General features: G+C 59.2%; 1 protein-coding gene across 1 annotated transcript; it reads right to left on the bottom strand.

Moving 5' to 3' along the window:
* Positions 1 to 241: 241 nt before the first annotated feature.
* Positions 242 to 21,909, bottom strand: MAP7D1 (MAP7 domain containing 1). Its single transcript, XM_038758135.1, is given in 19 exon segments — positions 242 to 968; positions 1,581 to 1,786; positions 2,084 to 2,171; positions 2,670 to 2,733; positions 2,892 to 2,945; positions 3,106 to 3,210; positions 3,666 to 3,846; positions 3,981 to 4,212; positions 5,151 to 5,479; positions 5,708 to 5,841; positions 6,579 to 6,727; positions 6,869 to 6,991; positions 8,876 to 8,986; positions 10,094 to 10,208; positions 11,306 to 11,469; positions 11,807 to 11,875; positions 12,222 to 12,315; positions 12,317 to 12,798; positions 21,585 to 21,909. Coding segments are annotated over 19 exon segments (2,742 nt in total). The 5' UTR covers positions 21,616 to 21,909; the 3' UTR covers positions 242 to 957.
* Between the last annotated feature and the right edge of the window lie 340 nt (positions 21,910 to 22,249).

Below are 22,249 nucleotides of genomic sequence, written 5' to 3' on the forward strand. Positions count from 1 at the left end.
AGGATGAACCAAGCCCTTACCTTCAGCACAAAACACTCTGGGCTTGGGCTAGAATCCCTGCCTTCCCCAGCCCCTGTCCCAGGTTCCTCAGCTTCAACACGGGATCCAGCCACGACTGGACCCCCACATGGCCCCTGTCTAGGATCTACTAGATCCTGTCCCTCCCCACCCCACCTCCCTTCTCCTTCCCTGCCCGCCCACTCCCCCCAACACTCCCAACTCCTCAGAAAGGAGAAGTAGCCACGGCTGATTCTCGCTTTATTTCTGGAGAAGTTTGTTCAGATGCAATAACACTGGCCCCCCCAGGGATGGGCAGGCAGGTGGGCAGCAGGAAGGGGCCTGGGTGCAGGGATCAATGGGTTCTAGCTCCCCCTCCTCGACTGGAGCAAGAATTGGGGGGGGGGGGGGGCCTCTCGGGTAAAGTTAAATTAGGTAGAAACAGCCCCACTGTGACATCCTGCTTCTGTCTTCTCGGATGTGGGGCCAAGAGAAAGGGGGCGGGTTGGGTTTGGGAAGGACAAGGGTCCTTGGCCAGGTAGAGGACGGGCTGCTATTTACATTATTCACATACATTGTACCCAGCAGTCGCTTCAAAGAGCAAAAGTTAAATAACTACAGTGGAGACCCCTGGGGTGGAGGGAACTAGAGGGGAGGGAAGGGCTCTCTCTCGGGGCAGAGGCTGAGGAGGTGGTCAGTCATATAAGGTGCAGATTAAAAACAACAGAAAGGATCGCCCCATCACCCAGCTCCTGTCGTCCCCTGCCCAGGCCTCTGGGTGGTTTCTGTTGCCTCCTCTTCCTCCTCCTCCTCCTCTTCCTCCTCCTGAGGTTGGCACTTGTTGGGGCCCGGGTGAGGGACGGACCCAGCAGGAGCCCAGCCTTCCCCCACCACGTACCTCCTCCCACCCCAAGCTTGAGTGAGAAGCACAGCACTCCAGAAGGCCGAGGGAGACTCTTCCTAGAGCACTCCTGGGGGAGAGAGAGGGGAGGAGAAGAGGGGAGGAGGTGAGAATCAGCAAGGGGCTGGATGGGGGAGGGTCGGGCGGAGAGGCCCACCCACTGAAGCCAAGATCCCTGACCTCGTCTACCTTGGTCCAGGGTGGATTTGGGAAGGGTGGGGGCTTTTGTCTACCACAGGATACAGTCCTAGACCTGAGTGATGGAAGAGCTTGGGAAGGATGAAGGGAGAAATTTGGCCCTTCTAATTGGCCAGAGGCAGGAGCGAATGGGAAAGGGACAGAGTCAGAAAAGATGATTAAGATTGATGGGCAGGGGCTGGGAGGGAGATACATGAGGAAAATCTTTCTCCCTGGGATCTTGAGTGGGGAGTCAGGCAGGGGATTTGGGGAGACCTTAGAGGGTCTGGAACTTGGGGTGATGGGTGAACTGAGGATCTGGTACCTGAGCCTCGGGGATAGAGGAGGAGGGGAAGAGGCTCAAGGGAGAGGGAGGGTCTCCAGTACCTGTGACCTTGTGGTGTAGGGGGGGTGATCAGGGTATATGGGGAGACCCTGGAGGGTCTGTAACTGGGATCGGGGATGGGCTGGGGATTGGGGAGGGGTAGGGGAGGGTCTCCAGTACCTGTGACCTGGGGAGGCTGCACCACGGGCTGCTTGAGGAAGGGCTCGGCCTCGGCGAAGGGCAGCAGAGGCTCCGGGGGGCGACTCATGCCCTTGTCTCCGGCCTCTCGGCCCAGGGTGGTACCCTTGGGTGAGAAGCCATTCTCCTGGTGGAGGTGGGAGGGCTGCAGGCCATTCACCAGTGGTCCCACCTCCTTGTTAGGGGCACTGCAAGGGGGGGTGGGCATAGCATTGGTCAGCCCCAGCCTCTAACCTCTGACCTCCCTTCCTCTCTGTGACTTCTCCAAGGGCCCGCTGCCTGAGCCCATTCTCTCAGACCCTAACCCTCTTACTGAAAAACACAATGACTCTCCACCTCAAACACACACACATACACACACCACACACTCACACCCACGTTCACCACCACTGTCTGTCTTCCAGCCTCTCCCAGCCTTCTCCACGAACCTCTACCCCTCGGCTCCTCTCCCCACCCCCATCCCTGGGGAAGGGTGAGGGTCCCACCTCCACTGCAGGTTTTCAGAGGAAGGCTCCTCTGGTATCATCTCCTTCTCCGAACCCTTGACTGGGGACTCGGCCACCTTCCCGGCCTCTGTGGATGAGACACGATGGAGGGGGTGGGGTTTTGGCAGGGGGAGAAAGAAGGATGGGGAAGGAGAGAAGAAGGGGAGGGACTTAGAAGGGGGAAGGGGAAGCCAAGCCTAGGGGAAAAGAGCACAGGATGAGGAGTCAAGAGACCTGGGTTTTAGTCCTCACACAGCGGCTTGCCAGCTGGGCAATGGGCAAATCACTATACTTCTTTATCTCCTCTGTTTCCCAGTCTACAAAATGGATATAAAAGCCCCGTTCTTCCTCTCTCAGACTGTGAGCCTCATGTGAGACAGGGGATGTATCTGATCTGATTATTCTGTATCTTCCCCAGTGCTTCATATACTAGAGAGAAGAGGTGGGAGACAAAGAGAATAAAGGCAAAGGAAGTTTGGGAGGGGAAGGCAGAGGGAGAGGGAAGAGGGGTCAGTGCAAGGGATAGTAGAGGAAAGGGGCACAGAGTTTGGGGAAGCAGTTTGCTGCCCAGGGAACGGGGAGGTACCTGGATTGGTGTCTGTCTCAGCTTTGGCCTCCTTCCCGTTGGGGATCTTCTGGTCCTCTTTCTTCTGGGGTTGGAGAGAGGAGGGTTACAGAAAGAGGGTGTTGGGTTGGCTAGGCTCCCTCCTCCAGACCCCCTGCCCTGTGCGAGTCTCAGGCCTGACTTGGGTGGGGCCCAGCCTCCCCAACCCGGCAGCCAAGGGTAAGGAGGTAACCGTGTCCTGACCTTGGTGTCAGCGGCATCTGATTTGCGAGTCCTCTTCATGATCTCTTCCAGCCGCTATGAGAAAGTCAGGGGGCGTGAAGGAGGGAAGAGTTCACACCCGATCCAGTCCTCCTTATTCCCCGTCCCCCCAAAACCTGCCCCCCGGATGGCATCCCCTTCCCCACTTCACCCAGTCTCCTCATCGGGGCCCCCCAACCCGGTCTCCCGCCTTCACCTTCTTCCTCTCCTGCCGCTCCTTTTCCTCTCTCTGGAAATGTTTCTCCCTCTCCAGCTTCTGCCGCTCTGCTTCCTCCCGGGCCCGGGTTTCGGCTTCTTCCTTCTGCAAAGCCCCCACCCCACAGTCGTCAGGTCTCTCACAGCTGAAGCCACTAGGGACCCCACACTCACTCGCTCGATCCATCATCAATCATTCAGTGGGATTTGGACACTTACTGTGTGCAGAGCGCTGCACTAAGCACTTGGCACAATACCACGGAAGTAAGAGATCCTGCCCATAAGGAACTTACACTCTAATCAGCCCCAGGCCTTGACAAGGGAGAGGAAGAGACCCCCGCTACACGCCAGTGGTGGAGGAAGGATGAGGGGGGTGGGAGAGGGTAGGGCCAGGGGAGTCAGTCCAGAAGGAAGCCCTGGAGATACTGGGATTTAAGGCAGGGCCACCGAGAGCCTGAACCCTGATTTAGCCCCTCCACCACCAGTCCACCCTACAACCTTCCCTCCCAGCTTGGCCGGCTCCCGCCTCCTCTCCGCCCTGCCCGGACCGGCCCCTCACACCTGTTTCTGCAGCCGCTCCAGCTCCTCCTGCTCCAGCCGGGCCTTCTCTTGGGCCTCCTGCTCATCCAGCTGCCTCCGCTCCTCCTCCCGCCGCTGCCGCTCCTCCTCCCGCCGCCTCGCAGCTGCCTCCCGCTCCGCCCGGGCCTCTGCCTCCCGTGCGGCCCGCTCCTCTCTCAGGCGCCTGGGAAAAGAGGGAGGGCGGCCCGGCCCTTCAGTCTCCTGCTCACCTCACTCCCGTTTCGGGGGCGGGCAGGGAGGGAGTGTCTGTGGCCATAGCTCCTGTTCCCCAGCAGCTGTGTCCCCATCCACACTCACTTCTCTCTCTCTTCCTGTTCTCGCCGCTCCTGCTCCTCACGCTCCCGCTGTTCCCGTGCCTGGCGCCGCTTCTCGGCCAGCAGCCGGGCGGCCTCCTCTGGGTCCGTGGTGCCGGCCATGGGCTTGCCAGGCGACGGGGAGGGAGAAGGAGATGGGGACGGTGAGGGGGAGGGAGAAGGAACTGAGGCCGGGGAGGGAACTGGGGCCGGGGATGAGGCCAGAACAGCCCCACCTGGAGAGAGAAACATGGGAGCCGGAGGTCAGGACGGCAACTCCCAGCCCTCGCCCGAGGCCTCTGACATCTCTTTTCCTGATTCTGCCCCCGGGCTCCAAGGAGATCCGTTCATGGCTCATAGGACGAGGCGGGTAACCGGAGCAAGTAGGACCTTCTAGAGTCCCTCTAGACTGTAAGCTTATTGTGGGCAAGGAATGTGTCTGTTTATTGTTATATTGTACTCTCCCAAGTGCTTAGTACAGTGCTCTGCCGTAGTGAGCTTTCAATAAATACCATTAAATGAATGAATAAATGAATGGGAAACAGGAAAGGGGCTGGAAGGGGAGCCAGCATGACAATTCCAACCCTCTGCCCTGACTGGTTTACTGCAGCTCCTTGGCCTGGTTCCGGCCATCCTCCCTAGGTGGTACGTCTGCCCACGCGGCTGGGCCACTGCCCAGCCCACAGCTGAGGCTGAGAGCCGCTCTGTGTTGGGCTGGCCCCAAAGTTCATTCATTCATTCAACCGTATTTACTGAGCACTTACTGTGTGCAGAGCACTGGACTAAGCGCTTGGGAAGTCCAAGTCGGCGACATATAGAGACGGTCCCTACCCAACAACGGGCTCACAGTCTAGAAGGGGGAGACGGACAACAAAACAAAACATGTGGACAGGTGTCAAGTCGTCAGAACAAATGGAATTAAAGCTAAACGCACATCATTAACAAAATAAACAGAACAGTAAATATGTACAAGTCAAACAAGTTGCTGCTGTGTGGTCGGTGAGTGCGCTAAAGGCATGGCAACTGAGGTGAAGTGCACCCTCTCCTTCCTCCGTCCCTCTCCCCTACTCCTGCTACAACCTCCTCTTCCTCCCGACCCCGCTCCCGGGATCCTCCAGCTCACACTCCAGACCAAACCACTCTCCTGGGGCTGTCCCGACTCAGCCCGACCCACCTTGTGGGGGTTCCGTGGTGGTCCTCAGGGGCTCAGGCCCCCGCTGCTCCTTGGCGGGCTCGGGTGAAACTTCAGGGGGAAGGCCCGGCTCCCTCTCCTTGTTTTTGTCCTTTTCTCGATCTCTGTCCTTCTTCTCCTCCCTGCCGTTGGCCCGGCCGGACCCCTCCCGTCCCTCCTCCTTCCTCCGGGCACGCACCTTGGGGGAAACCGTGGGGCCGCGGGGGGAGGGAGGTTTGGGGGACAAACCGGGGCTGGGGCTGGGGCAGGGGGTGGCCGGGCGGTGGCGAGGCGTGGAGGGTGAAGACGGGCGCGTCTTGGACTTTGGGCTGCTGGAGGTGGAGAGAAGGAAAGGTTAAATCCCAGGAACCTCTGAGGCCTGAGCCTGTGCCCACCCCGTGGCCCCTCCCAGCCCCACAAGTACTCCCTGTCTCTAACCCTCCCTTTCTGCTCCTGTCCCAACCCCCAGCCAGGGCACCTTCCACTGGCAACGGGGTGCCCCCGGCCCAGGGCAGCAAAGAGCTCCCACCAGCAGCGTCCCCTCAGTGCCAGAGCCCCACCTCAGGTTGGCTGCAGGCAGGAGCCGGCTGCGTGGGGCAGGCAGGGATTGGCGCTTCTTCAGGCTGCGTTCCCGGGCCAGTGCGCTTTTCTCCTTCTCGTTCTCCCGCTCCTTGTCCTTCTTCTCCTTCTTCTTCTGCTCCCAGGTGAAGGGGTGAGAGAGCGTCAGGGCCAGACCTAGCCCAAACCACCCCAGCCGACTTCCCCAAGTGGCCCCCTCTGCCCCACCTGGCCGAGGACTCCCTCCCCAACAAGTCTTGCCAAACCTCGTCCCTTCCTGCTTCAAAACCCTCCTTAAAAAGCAACTTCTCCGGGGAACCTTTTCTGATTACCCTCCTTTTCCAATCAAGCCATCCCTTCTGTTCCCATGAATTTATGTTTATTTACTTGTGGGTTATTCACGTGCATCTTTTATTGATTCCTTATCTCTCACTCTAAACTGAGAAGCAGCATGGCCTGGTGGAAAGAGCGCGGGACTGGGAGCCAGGAGACCTGGGTTCTAATCCCAGCTCCACCACTCGCCCGCTGCGTCAGCTTGGGCACGTCACTTGACTCCTCTGGGCCTCAGCTGCCTCATCTGTAAAATGGGGATTAAATCCCTGTTCTCTCTCCCCCTTAGACAGCGAGTCCCGTATGGGACAGGGACAGCATTTGACAGCATCATATCTCCCCCAGGGCTTGGCATGTAGTAAGCACTTAAATCTGATGATCAAATACTCATTTTAGGCCTGCCTGTCTCCACCTTTAGACTGTAAGCTCTTTGAAGGCAGGGATCACACATCTTTTACTTCTTCTGTGTGCTCCCCATGCACTCGACGCGCACACGGCAATCAATCCCATGGATGCTGCTGGGACACGGAGGGCCGGACTTACCGGGGAGGCCTCGGGCCGCCGGCGTGGCGTAATCTCGGGGCTGCCGGCCACTGGCTTCCTGCGGTCGGCGGCACAGCGATGCAGGGCCCGGGGTGCGCTACACGGTGTCAGGGGGCTGGCGGAGGCGGAGCGCGGACACACGGGGACCACTGCAGATGGTGGGGGGATATGGCGGGAGTCAGGGTAGCCGGGCGCTCCAGTGTGCGGAGGGACATACCCACCTCTCCCCACGGGAGAACCCAAAATGCCCGGCGCCCCCTCCCCCTGGCTCAGGCCCAGGCCCCGCTTACCCTGGTCCTTGCCGTTGCCAGGCAGGGTGACGGCACTTCTGCTGCGGGCAAGGAAGGACAACGTGGGCGTCATCAGCCGATCCACGATGCTGCTCTCCCAGGCGCTCAGCTGCAGGCTCCGCTCTGGGGTGGCCGGGAGGATTGTGGGAGGTGCAGGAGGGGAAGGTTAGGGGAGGGGGAAGCAGCAGGAAGGTTAGGGTTAAGTGGGGGGGGGGTGGGGGGCAGAGGGAAGCAGGAGGGTTAGGATTAGGGGAGAGGGAATGGGGTAGGAGCAGGAGGGTTAGGGTTAGTGGGGGGTGGCGAGGAAGGAACAGAAATAGTCAACTTTCAACTTCTGCTCCTTCCACTCACTCCAGCCTGGAGGCAGGGCCACCTCCATCACTGCATGGCCATGCGGAGGGCGCACGTGGACAGACCCCCACCCCACAGTCACACACAGAAGTCCCCGCGGGGTTACACGAGTGCACACGCTCCCCCCCCCGCCCCCGGCCCACTCCCACCAGCCCACCTGAGATTCAAGCAGCTGACTCGGTCACTGCTCCCATGAGCCTCTTATCCCCTGCCACAACCCATCCCCAAACACCCCTGACCGCTCCCCCCCGGCCACCCCCCAGCCCAGGGTCAGAAGCTCTGGAAGCCCCAGGCCCCTCCCTGTTCCCATCACACCCGTCCGGGAACCTGAGAGACTGCGTTGGGTAAAGGAAAGGGCCACGACCACCCTCTTCTCGCCTCATGGCTGCTGCTGCCACCGGGACGGAGGGACGGGTGGGGATGGTGCGGGGGGTTTTGTGAGAGACTCAGCTCCCCTTCCTTTCCCCCCAGCCCACGCAGGAGACCCCTGCCTTCCTCACCCTCCTGGACCAGCCCGCACCCCTAGGCGTGGCACCCTCCATGGCCAGGCCCTGCCCTCGGCCCAGCTGTCTGGCCAGCCTCCCTCCCCCCGACTCCCCTCGGCGTGCCCCCCCAACCACGTGTCAGGCCCATCAGCTGCTCCGTTATTTTTACCCCAACAGTGGGTCGGGCCAGGCCGTGCCTGATTGGGTCGCTAGGCAACTGAGCAACCAAACAGAGGCCGGAGGAGCTTATAAATAGCCCCTCCTTCACCCGGAGGGGAGGGACGAGGCGATGGTTATGGGACGGGGTGACGGAAGGGCCTGGGTCCTCACACCCTCATTAATGTCTCTCAGATGTGGCTCCTGGCTGGGGGCGGGGAGGGCAACCCATGGGTGCAGGTCAGAGAGCAGGGGGTCCTGGGGGCCGGAGACTGAGGGAGGGGAACCTGGAATCCTTGCACTGGTCATACCAACTGGTCCCTGGCTCCAAGTACTCAGAATCCCCGGGTAGCCTTCCTCTGCCGGGCAAGTCTGCTTCGTTAGCATAGCACTCCTACCCAGGCCTCAATCCCCCGACGCTTCCCCAGCCCGAGGTACCCCAGACGCGCAAAGATGCAGTTAGAGCGGGCAGTGCCAGGCTGCCCAGCCCCACATCCCCACCCAGCTCTGTCCAGACCTTAGTAGACAGGGCCCTGGGGGCCCCCTCTGACTCTGTTAAGAGACACTCTCAGCCTTGGGGGCCCAAGGAAGCATGGTCCCCCGGGGCCCCCCACACCACCGGCTGGCCGAGGGAGGCAGGCAGGATCCAGCCAAGTTAACGGCTGCCCTGGATCCCACGGTGAGCGCTGGTCATGCCCCCCGGTAGCCAGGTCTGGCTCTCGGGGCTCCACCTAAGCCCAACTGCTCTCTGCTCGGCACGACCCGGCCAGCGAGGAACAAGGCCCCTTGGCCTGTGTCCCCCAGGGGCTCTGGGGAGCCCACCAGGCCAGAACTGGGCCGAGGAGGTGCGGGGTGGGAGGGAAGTTGGGGTGGGGACGACCAAGGTGGAGGGACACAGGTGTCACCTCCCACCCGGTGGGGACAGGGAAAGAGGGGGTTGGAACTCCTCCCAGACTCCTAGGCCCGGCAGGCGAGGGCAAGGGTCTCTGGGGCGACTCTGGAAGGGTGGTCTTACTTCTACGGGGGGAGTTCCAGAGAGTGGCGGAGGACTTGGAGAGACGCTTGTTGATTATAGAGTCCACGTGTTTGGGCAGGTTTACTGCTGACACCGAGCACCTGCTCCCACCTGGGGGGAAAGACACACACACAGGGGGTTAGGGCCGGGGAGAGCCGGGCTCGGGGAGGGATGGAGGGGACCGGCTCAGGCCTTCCATGCAGGGTGCTCGGCAGGCAGGATGGAGAAGGAAGGAAGGGGGAGGGATGGACAGGAAGGGAAGGAGTGTCGGGCAGGCTCCTGCTGGGAGTGGGATGGGAAGAGAGGTTCCCCCCCACCCCAAGCCACCCCCCACACCCACTGACATCCAGGGAGGGGGATGGCACAGGGTGGCAGAGGCAGCCCTGTCCGGGTTAGCCCCAGCGGACACTGTCCACCCTTGTCCAAGGCCACATCCAAGGTCACGCCTGGCAGAGAGCAGACAGGAGCCAGGCTGGCACCGAGACCCTGACCCTCGCCGATTCTGTCCCTCGGCCAGCTGCCCCTCCCGGCCCGGCCCCGCTCCGGGAGCCCCTGTCCCTGGAAAGGTGGAGGACTCTACCCCGCTCCCCTTCCTTGCCCTGCCTCACTCCTTTTTCACGGTATTTGTTAAGCGCTTACTGTTTGTTAAACGCTGTTCTAAGCACCGGGGTAGAGATGAACTGGTTAGGTTGGATACAGTCCCTGGCCCGCACGGGGCTCACAGTCTAAGTAGGAGGGAGAACAGGTATGAATCACCATTCTGCTGGTGAGGAATCTGAGGCCCAAGAGAATGAAGTGACTTGCCCAAGGTCACACAGCAGAAAAGCGGCGGAGCCAGAATTAGTACCCAGATCCTCTAACTCCCAAGCCCACGCTCTATGCGCTAGGCCGCACTGCTTGGCCCTCACCAGCCCCCCTCACAACTCCATCCCTGGCCCGGGCTGCTCAGCTGGCTCCTTTCCGGACCCGCCGACACGCGACGGGACGTCCCCTCACGAAGCCACACCCCCGTTCTGACCCCCGGCACACGTGTTCCCCGGATGCCAGGGTTCCAGACTATCCACTGATCGGACATCACGTTGAGCCCCCCGCCCACTCCCCCGACGACTCCGGCCCCTCTACCCCCACCCCCAGCTGGTGGCGCAAGGACGACCGTGGCGGAGGCGGAGTTCGGCGCAGGCCCCGGGACACCCCGGCTCTCCCCAAGACCCCACTCACTGCTCTTGTGGGCCGGGGAGTTGGGGTGCAGGGCCCCGGCCCACGACCAGCGCTGCTGCCGGATCTCGGCCCACGTCTTCTTCACGGACCGCTGGATCGCTGCTTCGTAGCGCTCCTGGGGGGATGAGGGAAGTTGAGGCAGGGGTCAAGACCGGGCAGGGGTGACCTCCTCCCCTCTCCCCCCAAACCAGTCACACCCAGCGCCATCCTGGCTCCCCCATCCCCCAGCTACACCAACCCCACACCACTCAATTAATCCGTAGTTTCTACTGAGCACCTACTGTGTGCAGAGCACTGTACTGAGAGCTTGGGAGAGCACGATAGTGTTAGCACACACGATCCCTGCCCTCAAGGAGCTCACAGTATAGTGGGAGAGAAAGACCCAAAATAATTTACAGGTCAAAGAAGAGAAAGGAAAAATGGACATGTAGATGAAATTGCCAGAAACCCCCACCCCCTCTACCCTTACTCCCCAATCCAAGCCCACCACCCCCATGCTACCCCATCTCTCATCTCATCCTAACCACCAAAATCCATTAGATAGCTATGGGACTGAGTAGCACTTAATAATAATAATAACAGTGGCATTTATTAAGTTCTTACTATGTGCAAAGCACTGTTCTAAGCGCTGGGGAGGTAACAAGGTGATCAGGTTGTCCCACGGGGGGCTCACAGTCTTAATCCTCATTTTACAGATGAGGTAACTGAGGCACAGAGAAGTTAAGTGACTTGCCCAAAGACACACAGATGACAATTGGAGGGGCCGGAATTTGAACCCACGACCTCTGACTCCAAAGCCCGGGCTCTTTCCACTGAGCCACGCTGCTTCTCTTGTGCTTAATGTGTGCCAAGCCCTGTGCTCAGCACCCACGTAGGTACAAGAAAATCAGATCAGAGATGACCCCTGGCCCACACAATCTAAGCAAGAGGAAAATAAATATGTTATCCTCATTTTACAAAGGAGGCAACTGAGGCCCAGGGAGTTAAGTGACTCTTCCATGGTGCCACAGCAGTCCAAGGGCAGAGCTGGGGACAGAACCCAGGTCTCCTGCCTCCCAGCCACATGCTCTTTCCACCGGGTTTCAGCGTCTCCCCAGATATCCGCTTTCTTCTCTCCCTCTGAATTCCCTGGCCTCCCTCTGCTCCCCTTTGGCCAGGCCTCCCCTCCTCCCGATCTCCCCCTCAGCCAGGCCTCCCCACCGCCTCCTTCACCTTGTTTTTCTCCAGCTTCTGCCGCTGCCTCTCCTCCAGGGCCGACCTCCGTTTCTCGGCCTTCAGCCGCTGCTCTTCCAGCCTCCGCCGCCGCTCCTGCAGCTGCTTCTCCCGCAGAGCTGCGGCCTTCTCCTCCTTCTCCAGCCATACCGCCTTCTTGGCCGCTGCAAGGGGTGGGGAGAACCGGGGGAGGGTCGGGGGAGTCCCTCCGCAGGCCCGGGAAGGGGCCGGGGTGCCTCTGGTGCTGGGTTGAGCGCCAGGCCGAGGGCCGGGAGCCCAGCAGCCTCCTGGTCCCAGCGGAACTGCCCGGAAGGTTTGGGCTGGGCTTGAGCGAGGGAACCCATGCCAAACCTGGCATCAGGGTGGCCCATCCTGCTGGGACCGGGCTTCACCCCCTGTCTCAATGGGCAAATGGGGAGAGGGGGAGATGGGCTCCCAGGGCTGCCTGCAGCCTGGCTGATGAGCCCTTCAAATGGGCTGTTTGCCCCTCTTCTCTCTTACCCAGGTACTTGGCTCTCTCCTCCCTGCGCTCCTTTGCCAGCTTATGCCGCTCTCCTGCCTTCCGGACATCTGGAGGCCAATGAGGAAGAAAGGGGGTGAACGGAAGGACCCAGCAGGACTACCGAGCCTCCAGGACCCCAAGCCCACCCCGCTCCCTCCCTTTCTTCCTGCTCTCCCACCACTCCCTCCACTCCAACCATCCAGCTCCCTCTCTCCACATGCCCAGCTCTGGAGGGTGAAAGGGGGTTTCTAGGGGAGAGCTGCAGTCAGAACAAGAGGCCTCTAGGCCCGGAGGGAAGGGAGCCCTGCCCAACCCCAGTTGCCATCTTGAGCCCCTAGTTGGCTCGTTCCTCTGCACCCCAAAAAGTTATGGAAGAACCCTGGGTCCAGGCAGGCTGGGGAGAGAGGGACCCACCTTGTTTGGAGCGGGGGCTTGCGGAGGCGGGGGCAGTCATGGGAGAGGGTTGGCTGCTCCTGGGGGGGGTCTGGGCCTCCTGGGCGGCCCCCCCCAACAGGGGGGCCCAAATGCTCCCTGTCCTCTGCGTCGGGGGGGCTCCTCGTGGAGGAGTCCGGCGGGGGCGTAGCCTGCGACGTCAACGTCTCCGGCTCTGGAACAGTGGGGGAGGCAGATGGAGGCTGGTGGCCCACAGGGGGGCTCTCCATGCCTGGGGACGTCTCAGGAGTGGCGTCTGGGGTCAGCAGAGTGACCGGGGTCAGCGGAGCGGCCGGAGTCAGCGGGGCAGCCAGGGTCAGTGGGGTGGCTGGAGTCAGCGGGGTGGCCGAGTTCAGCGGGGTGGCCGAGTTCAGTGCAGCGGCAGGAGTCAGCGGGGCGGCCGTGGTCGGTGCGGCGGCTGTGGTCGGTGCGGCGGCCGTGGTCAGCGGAGTGGCCGGGGTCAGAGGGACAGCCGGAGTCAGTGGAACGACCGGGATCAGTGAGGGAGCCGGCGTCGGATCACTCTGAGGAGGAGGCTGGGGGACTGCAGGGGTATTTTCTGGAAGACATGAGCAGATGAGGACATCAGTGCCAACAGCTCCAGCCCCAAAGGTGGGTAAGGAAGGTGTAGGGGCACCTTGTGTAGGGGCAATCATATGGCCCCCTCCTCACTTTAGCCACTCAGTACCCTGTTCCACCACCCCACCTCTCCTCTCACGTATACCTTGAGGAAAACTGAGGCATCGAATGGTGCTGGGGAGCAGGGGGGAAGCAGTATGGATTTGAAATGGTAAACCCCTCGAGTAGAGGAATTGTGTCTACTAACCATATTGTATAGCCCTCTCTCAAGAGCTTAGTAGGGCTCTGAGCTCGGTAAGTACTTAGTAAACACCATTGCTTGATTGACTGATTGATTTGCGGAGGTGAGAAGGGAACCAGACGGGGCTGAAGGAGATGGGTGGGAAAGGGAAAGGAGGAGCCTTTGACTCAACTCCCGGGAGGGGCTCAGAGAGGGCCAGGCCAAGCCTGAGGAAAAGGGGAAGCATGATTCAGACTGGGGGTGGCAGCAAGGTGAGACTGAGCTGGGGCAGGGCTGGGGAGTGGGAGGAAGAGGGGAGCTTGCCTCCCATCCAGGCCTCCCCTCTTCTAACTCCATCCCCACTCCCAGTGGGCCCCACCCTGCCCCTCTGCCAGCACCCCCCCCGCCATCTCCAGGGACATGGCACACAAGGGATGAGCACTGCCCAGTCTGGGCAAAGCGGGGGCACCGCCTGGCCGTAACAGGGAGGTGGACGGGGACGCTGCCCGGCCTGGATGGGGGATGGAGGGGCAACTATCCGGCCCGGGCAGGAGGGTGGAGGGGGCACTGCCCAGCCTGGGTGGGCTGGGGTGCACAGGCGGCAAACTGAGCTCACGGGCTGGGAATGCAGCCTCACACAGAGGCACCCGCCTGGGCCAGCCAAGCTGCACCTCCACAGGAAGTGACGCCACCCACTTGCCCTCCCCACCACCCCCCAGGCTCCCAAGAGTGACGGCACCGGGATGAGGAGGAGCTTATCCCAGAGCAGCGGGTCAAAGCCGGGGCAGGGGCAGGGAATCCTGCCTACACTCTCCAATTAGCCCCATCCCCGTTGCCAGGGCCCACAGGGTTTCGGCACCATGGAAATTTCCCAGCTTTTCCCAAAGTCGCTCTGCCCGTGCAGGGGCGTTCCTCGCGGGGAGGAGGTGGCAGCGGGGCGCCGGCACCCAGGGAGACAAAGATACCCAGACTGGCACACGGACACACGCCCGCAGAACACACCCAGGCCCGGTCACCCGCCCTGCTCCCACAGGCGGGCACACACCTCCTCAACTCCAAACCAGTTCCTTGGGGTGGAACCCAGGCGGGCAAGAGAGGCCGATGGGGGTCCTTTCCCAAAGCCCCGCTTTCCATGTGCTGGTCCCCGGCCTGTCCCCCGGCGATCATCAATGGTACTTATTGAGCGCTTACTGAGTGCAGTGCACCAGACGAAGCGTCCCCAACATGCCCAGGGGCCTGAGGCAGCATCGTGGCTGGGTGCTCTCTTTATCAACACCAGCTAGGCGGGCTGAGCAAAACATGTCCATCATGCCGGTGCCGGGTAGTGGGAGCTGGGGCCGTGGGCCCATGACTGTCACCTGGGATTCAAGCCCAAGGAAGAGGCGGAGGAGCTGCCTGGCTGAGATGGAAGGACCGGCCTCAAGTCAATTGATCGCATCACCATGGAAGCAGAGGGAGCCCCAAAGCCAGAACCTCCCCTGGCCCAGACAGAGGGACAGAGCAGGGAGGGAGGGAGAGAGGGGGAGGGATCTGGCCCACCCTAATGGGAAGTCACAGAAATTCACAAGGTCCTAGGCAAACAGAAATCATAAAGGAACCTGGGCCGGTACAGAGACAGGAAGAGGAGAAGAGAGAAGCAGAAAACAAATTCCCCAAAACACAGGCTCCCCAGCAACTTTTGGAAAACGAGAACCAGAACCCATAGTCCATCCCGGCGGGTCCCCTGTCTTCCTGATAGGCCCCGCCCCCCCACCCCAGCCTGCCCCCCCATTGTTCGCTGCTCCAATCGGCAGCACCCACTTCCTGTTATTTCAGGCGGGAGGAAATGACTGCATCCCATCGGGCCTAGCCCAGCCCCCCGATATCCCCAACGCCCAGCTTCTTGGAGCCCGACTCCTTGACCCCCAGTGCCGGGTCCTCTTAGACCCCCGCTTCCCCTAGGGAATGGGGTGCTCCTTGGCCAGGGCTCTTCCTCTCTCTGTGTCTCCCACCCACCTCCCACAGTCCTCCATGGGCATCGCCACAGGCTGAACTGGGGCGGATTCAGGGGTCCGCCCACAGGGCCTGGGCCACAAGGACGGAGGCTGGAGATGTCACTGGAGATGCGATACGGACCAGCTGGGCTCCCTGAACAGGTGGCCACTATGGCCGCCACCATTCCAGTTTGACCTATCCCCAGTGACTGGCTGGCACCGCCTCTGGGCACCAACAGAGAGGCGAAGAGGCCCTAGAGGGATGCCCCTTGGGCCCGGGATGGGTGTGGAGGGGAGAGGAGGAGCCAGCCCCAGTTGAGGAAGGCAAAGAGGAGGGGTTTCCACAAGCAAGCCAAGAGAAGGGTCGGGGGACAGGCAGCTGTCCTAGTGACAACTCCCAACGGCCGTGCCCAGGGTGCCAGGCAGGGCTGCTATCCTGGGAACACAAAGTCACATTATACAGGCCCCGCCTGGCCGGCTCCTGCTCTCTGAGGCCCAGCTGGCTCCCACGGTCAACACCGCTTGTGGCCGCAGCTCCTTCCCCCACCAAAATACACACACACACACACAAAAAAAAACCCAGGCCTTCCTTAACGACCCCTCATCCCAACCCCCACCTCACATCACACCACCACTGGGTACTCTTCTCTTGAGTTCTTGACCACCCAAGTGCTAGTCTGTGGTCACCCAGGGGCTAACAGGAACTGGGGGGAGGGGGCAGAGAGGGGAAGAAAAGGGGACAGGGTCAGGAATGAGGGGCCAACTGGCTAGGTGCCCGGCCATTTCAGGACTGCAGACTGACACTCTGGGAGCCTCTCGCTCCCCACCCACCCCCACGCCATCAGGCACATTTATCTGCATATTCATGAAACTCATTAAGGACTCATTAGAGAAATGAGACACACCGTGGCCTAGTGGAAAGAGCATGGAGCCGGGAGCCAGAGGGCCTGGATTCTAGTCTGCTGTGTGACTTTGGGCAAGGCACTTAACTTCTCGGTGTCTCACTTACCTCATCAGTAAAATGGGGATTAAGACTGTGAGCCCTATGGGGGACAGGGTCTCGGTCCAACCCGACTATCTTGTATCTACCCCCTGCACTTAGTACAGTGCCTGGCAAATAATAAGCGCTTAACAAATACCATTAACAAAATGGTTGCTGGGTCCTGGGGGGAAAAGCTGGAGAGGAAGAAGAGATCCATAGGGACCTCCACACACATACAGACCAGTCTCCAAGACCAGACTCTCCCACAGTCAGACCACCATCTCCACTTGGAGAAGACAGAATTGACCAGACTCTAGGTCCTGGTCTCCCATCTATGTCCAGACCAGTCTCTTTTTCCCTGCTTTATATACCCTTACGCCCCTAACTCTCCCCTCTTTATAGATAACAAATTGGTCTCTAAGTCCCAGTCCCCATCTGTATACAGACCCATCTTACAGCTAGCTCACCCAGTCCATATATGAAACAGCCTCCACAATCCGCCCACTCAGTCGATCAATAATATTCATTGAGCTTCTTCTGTGTTTAGCGCACTGTACTAAGTGCTTGGGAGAGTAAAACAGAAATTAGTATACACTGTCCCTGCCATCAAGGAGGTTACAGTCTAGCAGAGTTTACAGTCTGCTAGAAAGTCAAATCCCTCTGTGTATAAATCAGTTTTCCAACCCCTGCCTTTGATAAACGAACTGGATTCTTCTCTAACCCAACCCTATCCCTATTCCCTGTCCCTCTATTGTTCAGAAGCTAGTCTTTCCATCCTAGCCCTTTTCTGTGTACATCAACCAGGAGACCAGTGGTTAGATCTAAGCTCTCAATGCTGATATCCATCAGTCAGTTGTATATATTGAGCGCTTACTGTGTGCAGAGCACTGTAATAAGCACTTGACCAATACGACTATGTCTGGGAGCCCTCTCTATACAGGCTAATATGTGGAAACAGCATGGCATGGTGGAAAGAGCACAGGCCTGAGAGTCAGAAGACCTGGGTTCTAATCCAGACTCCGCCACTTATCTGCTGTGTGACCTTGGGCAAGTCGCTTAGCTTCTCTATGCCTCAATTACCTCATCCGTAAAGTGGGGATTAAGACTGTGAGCCCCAGGTGGCACATGGTCTGTGTCCAACATGATTAGCCTGTATCTACCCCAGTGTTTAGTACAGAGCCTGGAACATAGTAAGTGTTTAATAAAAAAAAAACCCACCTTTGTCACGTGTCTGTTATGTGACTTTGGGCAAGTCACTTCATTTTGCTGAGCTTCAGTTCCTTCATCTGTAAAATGGGGATTAAATACCTGTTCTCCCTTCCCCTCAGAATGTGAGTCCCATGTGGGACAGGGCCTACATCTGGCCTGATTATCCCGTATCTAACCCAGGGCTTAGTATAGTGCCTTGCACATAGTAAGCACTTACCAAATTCCACAATTGTTATAATTAGTTTCTACGGCCAGTTCCCTTCTACATACACACAGGACTCTACACTCAGATCTCACTCCTTCAGAATATAGACTAGTCTCCATAACCAGCCCCTCTCCCCTTATATACAAGCCACCTCTCTTCACACCCCTCCTGTCTACAGATTAGTCTACAAACCCCAACTTCCTCTCTCTCACTAGACTGTAAGCTTCTTGAGGGTCCGGATAGTGTCCACTTACTCTGATGTTCTCTACCAATCGGTTAATACAGTGCTTGGCACACAGTAAGCACTGAGTAAATCCCACTGATTGATTGACTGATTAATCTATACAGAGAAATGTCCACATAAGCCCAGCCCTGTCCTAAATTCCATGCCCCCTACTCTGTTTATGACTTTCTCCCTGGGCAGCAGCAAGCGGGGGCTTGATAGAGACAGAGCTACTGCCCTTTCCCACAGCAGTATGGTCTAGCGGATACAGCACGGGCCTGAGAGTCGGAAAGACCTGGGTTCTAATCCTGGGTCCACCATTCATCTGCTGTGTGACCTTGGGCAAGTCACTTCACTTCTCTGGGCCTCAGCTGTAAAATGGGGATTGAGACTGTGAGCCCCAGGTGGGACAGGGACTGTGTCCAACCCAATTTGCTTGTATCCACCCCTGTGCTCAGTACTGTGTCAGGCACATAGTAAGTCTCTAACAAATACCACAATTATTACTATTATTATCATTAGCTTCACCTTCTACATTTATTTTCCCTCTCCCACCTGTAGAAAGCTAGGTCCCTGTCACGGCCTCCTCCAACTCCCGTACACAGACTGGTCTCATCAATGGTATTTATTGTTTGCAGAGAATGGTACTAAGTTGACTGACACGATGCTATGTCTGGGCCCCCTCTGTATACAGACTAATCTGCAGAAACATGGCCTAATGGAAAGAGTGCAATATAATGGAGTTGCAAGGCACATTCCCTACCCACAATGAGCTGATAGTTTAGAGGTAGAGATAGACATTAATATAAATTTTTATATATTTTATATTTAATATATAATATTCATTTTATTTTGTTAGTATGTTTGGTTTTGTTCTCTGTCTCCCCCTTTTAGACTGTGAGCCCACTGCTGGGTAGGGACTGTCTCTATATGTTGCCAACTTGTACTTCCCAAGCACTTAGTACAGTGCTCTGCACACAGTAAGCGCTCAATAAATACGATTGATGATGATGATAAATGAACAATTTATAAATATAATTTATAGGTATGTACATAAGTGCTGTGGGTTTGAGGGTGGGATGAATATAAAATGCCCAAAGTTCACGGATCCAAGTGCAGGTCACAGATCTCTGTATTTGTCACCTTCCTCGGATCAGCCTGGGCCCCCATGAACGAACACACACACCCTTCCCTAGGCCTTCCCTCTTCCCTGTACAAAGGCTAATTTCAAAGGCTAGACTATAAGCTCCTTGAGAACAGAGATCACATTTACCAACTCCACTGGATTGTGCGCTCCCAAGCACTTAGCATGGTGCTCTGCACACAGTAAGTGCTCAATAAATACCAATGATTCACTGATTGATTGATTAATTGATTGATCCAGCCCCATCCCAATACTCTGATCAGTCTCTACCTCCAACCTCCCCCTTATGGAGACCAGTCTCTGGGTCTCCCAGCCCTCCCTTCACCCTGTGAATTCAGGCACAGACTCCTAAGGATCCAGATAGAGACACTCACAGAAACTCTGCCAGAGAAGGCAGGGAGAGACAGAGGGGACACAGAGATACCAAGACTCCCTTCATTCCCCATGTACACAGAATGGTCTCTAAATTCTCTGTTGCCTGATGGCAGTGTGGCCAGGCCAGCTGGGATGTGGGATCATTTAGGTCTTGGTGCAGGTCGGACCCTCTTCCCTACTCTCCTCCCGTGGACCTCAACAGAGCAAGGACTTCATTCAAGCATTCACTTCTATTGTATTTATTGAGCACTTACTGTGCGTAGAGCACTGTATTAAGCGCTTGGGACTATAATACGACAATAAACAGATTTCTCCACAGGGGTTCTGCCTGCTTCTCATCTAGCACCCCCAATCCCTGGGTTCTCTAGGCCCCAGTGCCCCCTCAGTTGGAAGGTCCCGAAGCCAGTCATTCCCACTCCCTACTTTGAGATGCAGCTGGTTCAGGGAAGGAGTGGGCACGCCAGCACTGCCCCACCTGTTATCCAGGCATCTCCCTGCGCCTACAGACGTTGGCTCATTCTCAGGGCTGGCTTCCCCGAGGGGCAGGGAGGGGACAAGGATTAGGCTACCGGCCCCACATGGGGAGACGCGGAAAGGGGACGCCATGGAGTACGGTGGTGGCGGAGGGGGGCAGGGCCTAGCCTCAGGGTCACTCTCTGAGTCACAGGGAGCAAGGCCTGGGCATCCCTGACCTTCCAAGGGTCCCTTCACATCCAAGAGAAATGGGACAACCCGGGCCCAAGTCCCCCATTTCCCTTCCCTGACCCTCCCAACCGGCGCTGTGGATTAGAACAGGGCTCTGGGACCGGGCAAAATGGGAAGCACCACGGGGTGACTGGTCAATCATCAATCGTATTTATTGAGCGCTTACTGTGTGCAGAGCACTGTCCAGTTCACCGCCGGACTGTGAAGGGAGATTCGAACCCCACGCAATGCACAGGATTGAGGGGCACGCTTGACTTTTCACTACATTCTGCAAAGCGGGGATACTGAGGCCGGAGGGATTGATCAAGGGGGAGACTTGGGAGAGAAAACCTGGGTTGGGGGCAGCAGGGTCAAAATGAAAATCGTTTCCCCCGACCCTCAAACGTCCCCCCCTCCCACCACAAACCCAGGCCTGGCCATTAGGCCATCCTCAGCCCATCCCCACCCGGCACAGGTGCCTGGGCCTGGCCTCCTGGGCCTGGCTGGAGTGAGGGGGAATCGAAAGGGGGGCTAGGGGGCCCCTCACCAGTCTCCCGCCCTCGCCCCTAACAATGCAGCAGCGGCAGCGGCCGCCCCTGGCCTGGCTTCCCTCCCCTCCCCTCCCCCACGGCCTTTTATTCTCCCAGTTACTTGGCAGCAGCAGCCGGGGCCTAGGCCCAGGCTCCAGCAACAGGGCCATTTCACGGCAGCTGGGGGGTGGGGGGTGGGGGAGAGAAGCCCCCCAGAGTCGCCCAGCTCCAGAGTCCGGGGCTGAGACAGGGATGCAGAATCCCTGCAAAACTGCACCTCGGGGACCTGGCTGCCCCTCCACCCGGGGGACAGTCCTTCATTCATTCAATCCTATTTATTGAGCCCTTACTGTGTGCACAGCACTGTACTAAGCGCTTGGGAAGTACAAGTTGGTAACATATAGAGGCGGACCCTACCCAACAACGGGCTCACAGTCTAGAACATTAAATCCTGCCCCTCCCAAACCCGGGCTCAGGGAGGAGGGGGGGGGGGGTCCTCTTCAGGACCACCTCTTCAGGGGCAGGGGAACGGGAAAGGGGGGGATCCAGGAGGTCAGTCCCTCCCGGCCTCCATCTCCCCGGCAAAGGGGAAGCGCCAAAGCAAGGCATGTGACAGCGCAGGATTGAGAGGGAGAGCTGGCTTCAGGGGGGAGGGAGAGAGCAGAGGAAACCAGGCCGCAGTGGGGGGATGGGGGGTGGGCTCACAGGACAGGGTGCCCTCCCCGGCTGGGGTGGGGAGGTGAGGAGGGGAGGGTCTCGGGGGGGGGGGAGGGAAGGGGGGGACTGGTGAGAATCTCCCCATCCATCCTGCAGGTCACCCTCCCCCCATCCCCCTGCTGCAGGCTGCCCATCACCAGAGGCCCATCCTCCCCTCCTTCCTCCTCCCGCAGCGACATCCTCTGCTGCAGAGCCCCAGCAAGGGTTTCGGGGGTCTCGGGGTGGGGGGTGGGGGTCTCTGGGGACAGGCAGGCTGGGGCTTGGCAGGGAGAGATGGCTTCGGCCTGGCAGGCGCGAAGGGCGGGGGCAGCTGTCAGAGGATGTCGCTGCCTGTATTTTTAAACTTCAGCTCTGCAGATGCAAGGCGGGGGGCAAAACTGGGGAGGGGGGGCGGGAAAGGGGGAGGGAAATTCTCCTGAACCTGAACCCCTAAACAAGGCCTCTTGGCGCCCTCGCCTCGGGGACCCCTCCCCAGCCCCCCAACCCCGGGCTTGGGGCTGGTACCTTGGGGGGCTCCGTCTCTGCCCGTCTCCATGGCTCCTCGGTGGCAGGGGCCGGCGAGCTGCGCCCCCAAAACACCCCCAAATCTCAGCAGCGGCGGCGCTGGCGTTGGACCGGTGCTTCCCCCGCGGCTCCTGGCGGGGCCCTTAGACGCATCCCTTCCTCCTCTTCTTCCTCCTCTTTCGTCTTCCTCCTCCTCCTCCGGTCCCCGCCCGCTTAGAGGATGGGGCGCATCCGCCTACGAAAAGTTCCCCACCCCGGGGGTCTTCCTCGAGAAGGCTGGTGGGGGGTGGGGGGGCAGGGGAGAGCCAGGGCAGAGTCTGCAGGAGCCCCCCCAGGGGGAGGAGGGGATGCTGGGGGGATTTGGGGGGACGGGGATGCGGCCCCCCCAAGCAGATGCCCTGTCCGGCCCCAGCCCTATTGTACAGACGGAGCTAGCCGGTCCGGCCTCCCGGCTGGTCCCTACCATGTGCCAACCTCTGGGGGAGCCGGGCCCGGCCTCGACCCCCCAAAAACCAGCCCGCGTCCTCCCCCCAGGCCACCCCCACCCCCAGATGTCAGTCCGGACGAAGGAACCCAGGAGGGCTCCGTTCCCATCAGCAGCGACCCCGTCCAGGGGCCTAACTCGGGGTCCTCCCAGGCCGTCCCCCCCCCGCTCCCGACACTTG

The sequence above is a fragment of the Tachyglossus aculeatus genome, chromosome 16 (assembly GCF_015852505.1).
Source record: "Tachyglossus aculeatus isolate mTacAcu1 chromosome 16, mTacAcu1.pri, whole genome shotgun sequence".
Taxonomy (NCBI): domain Eukaryota; kingdom Metazoa; phylum Chordata; class Mammalia; order Monotremata; family Tachyglossidae; genus Tachyglossus; species Tachyglossus aculeatus.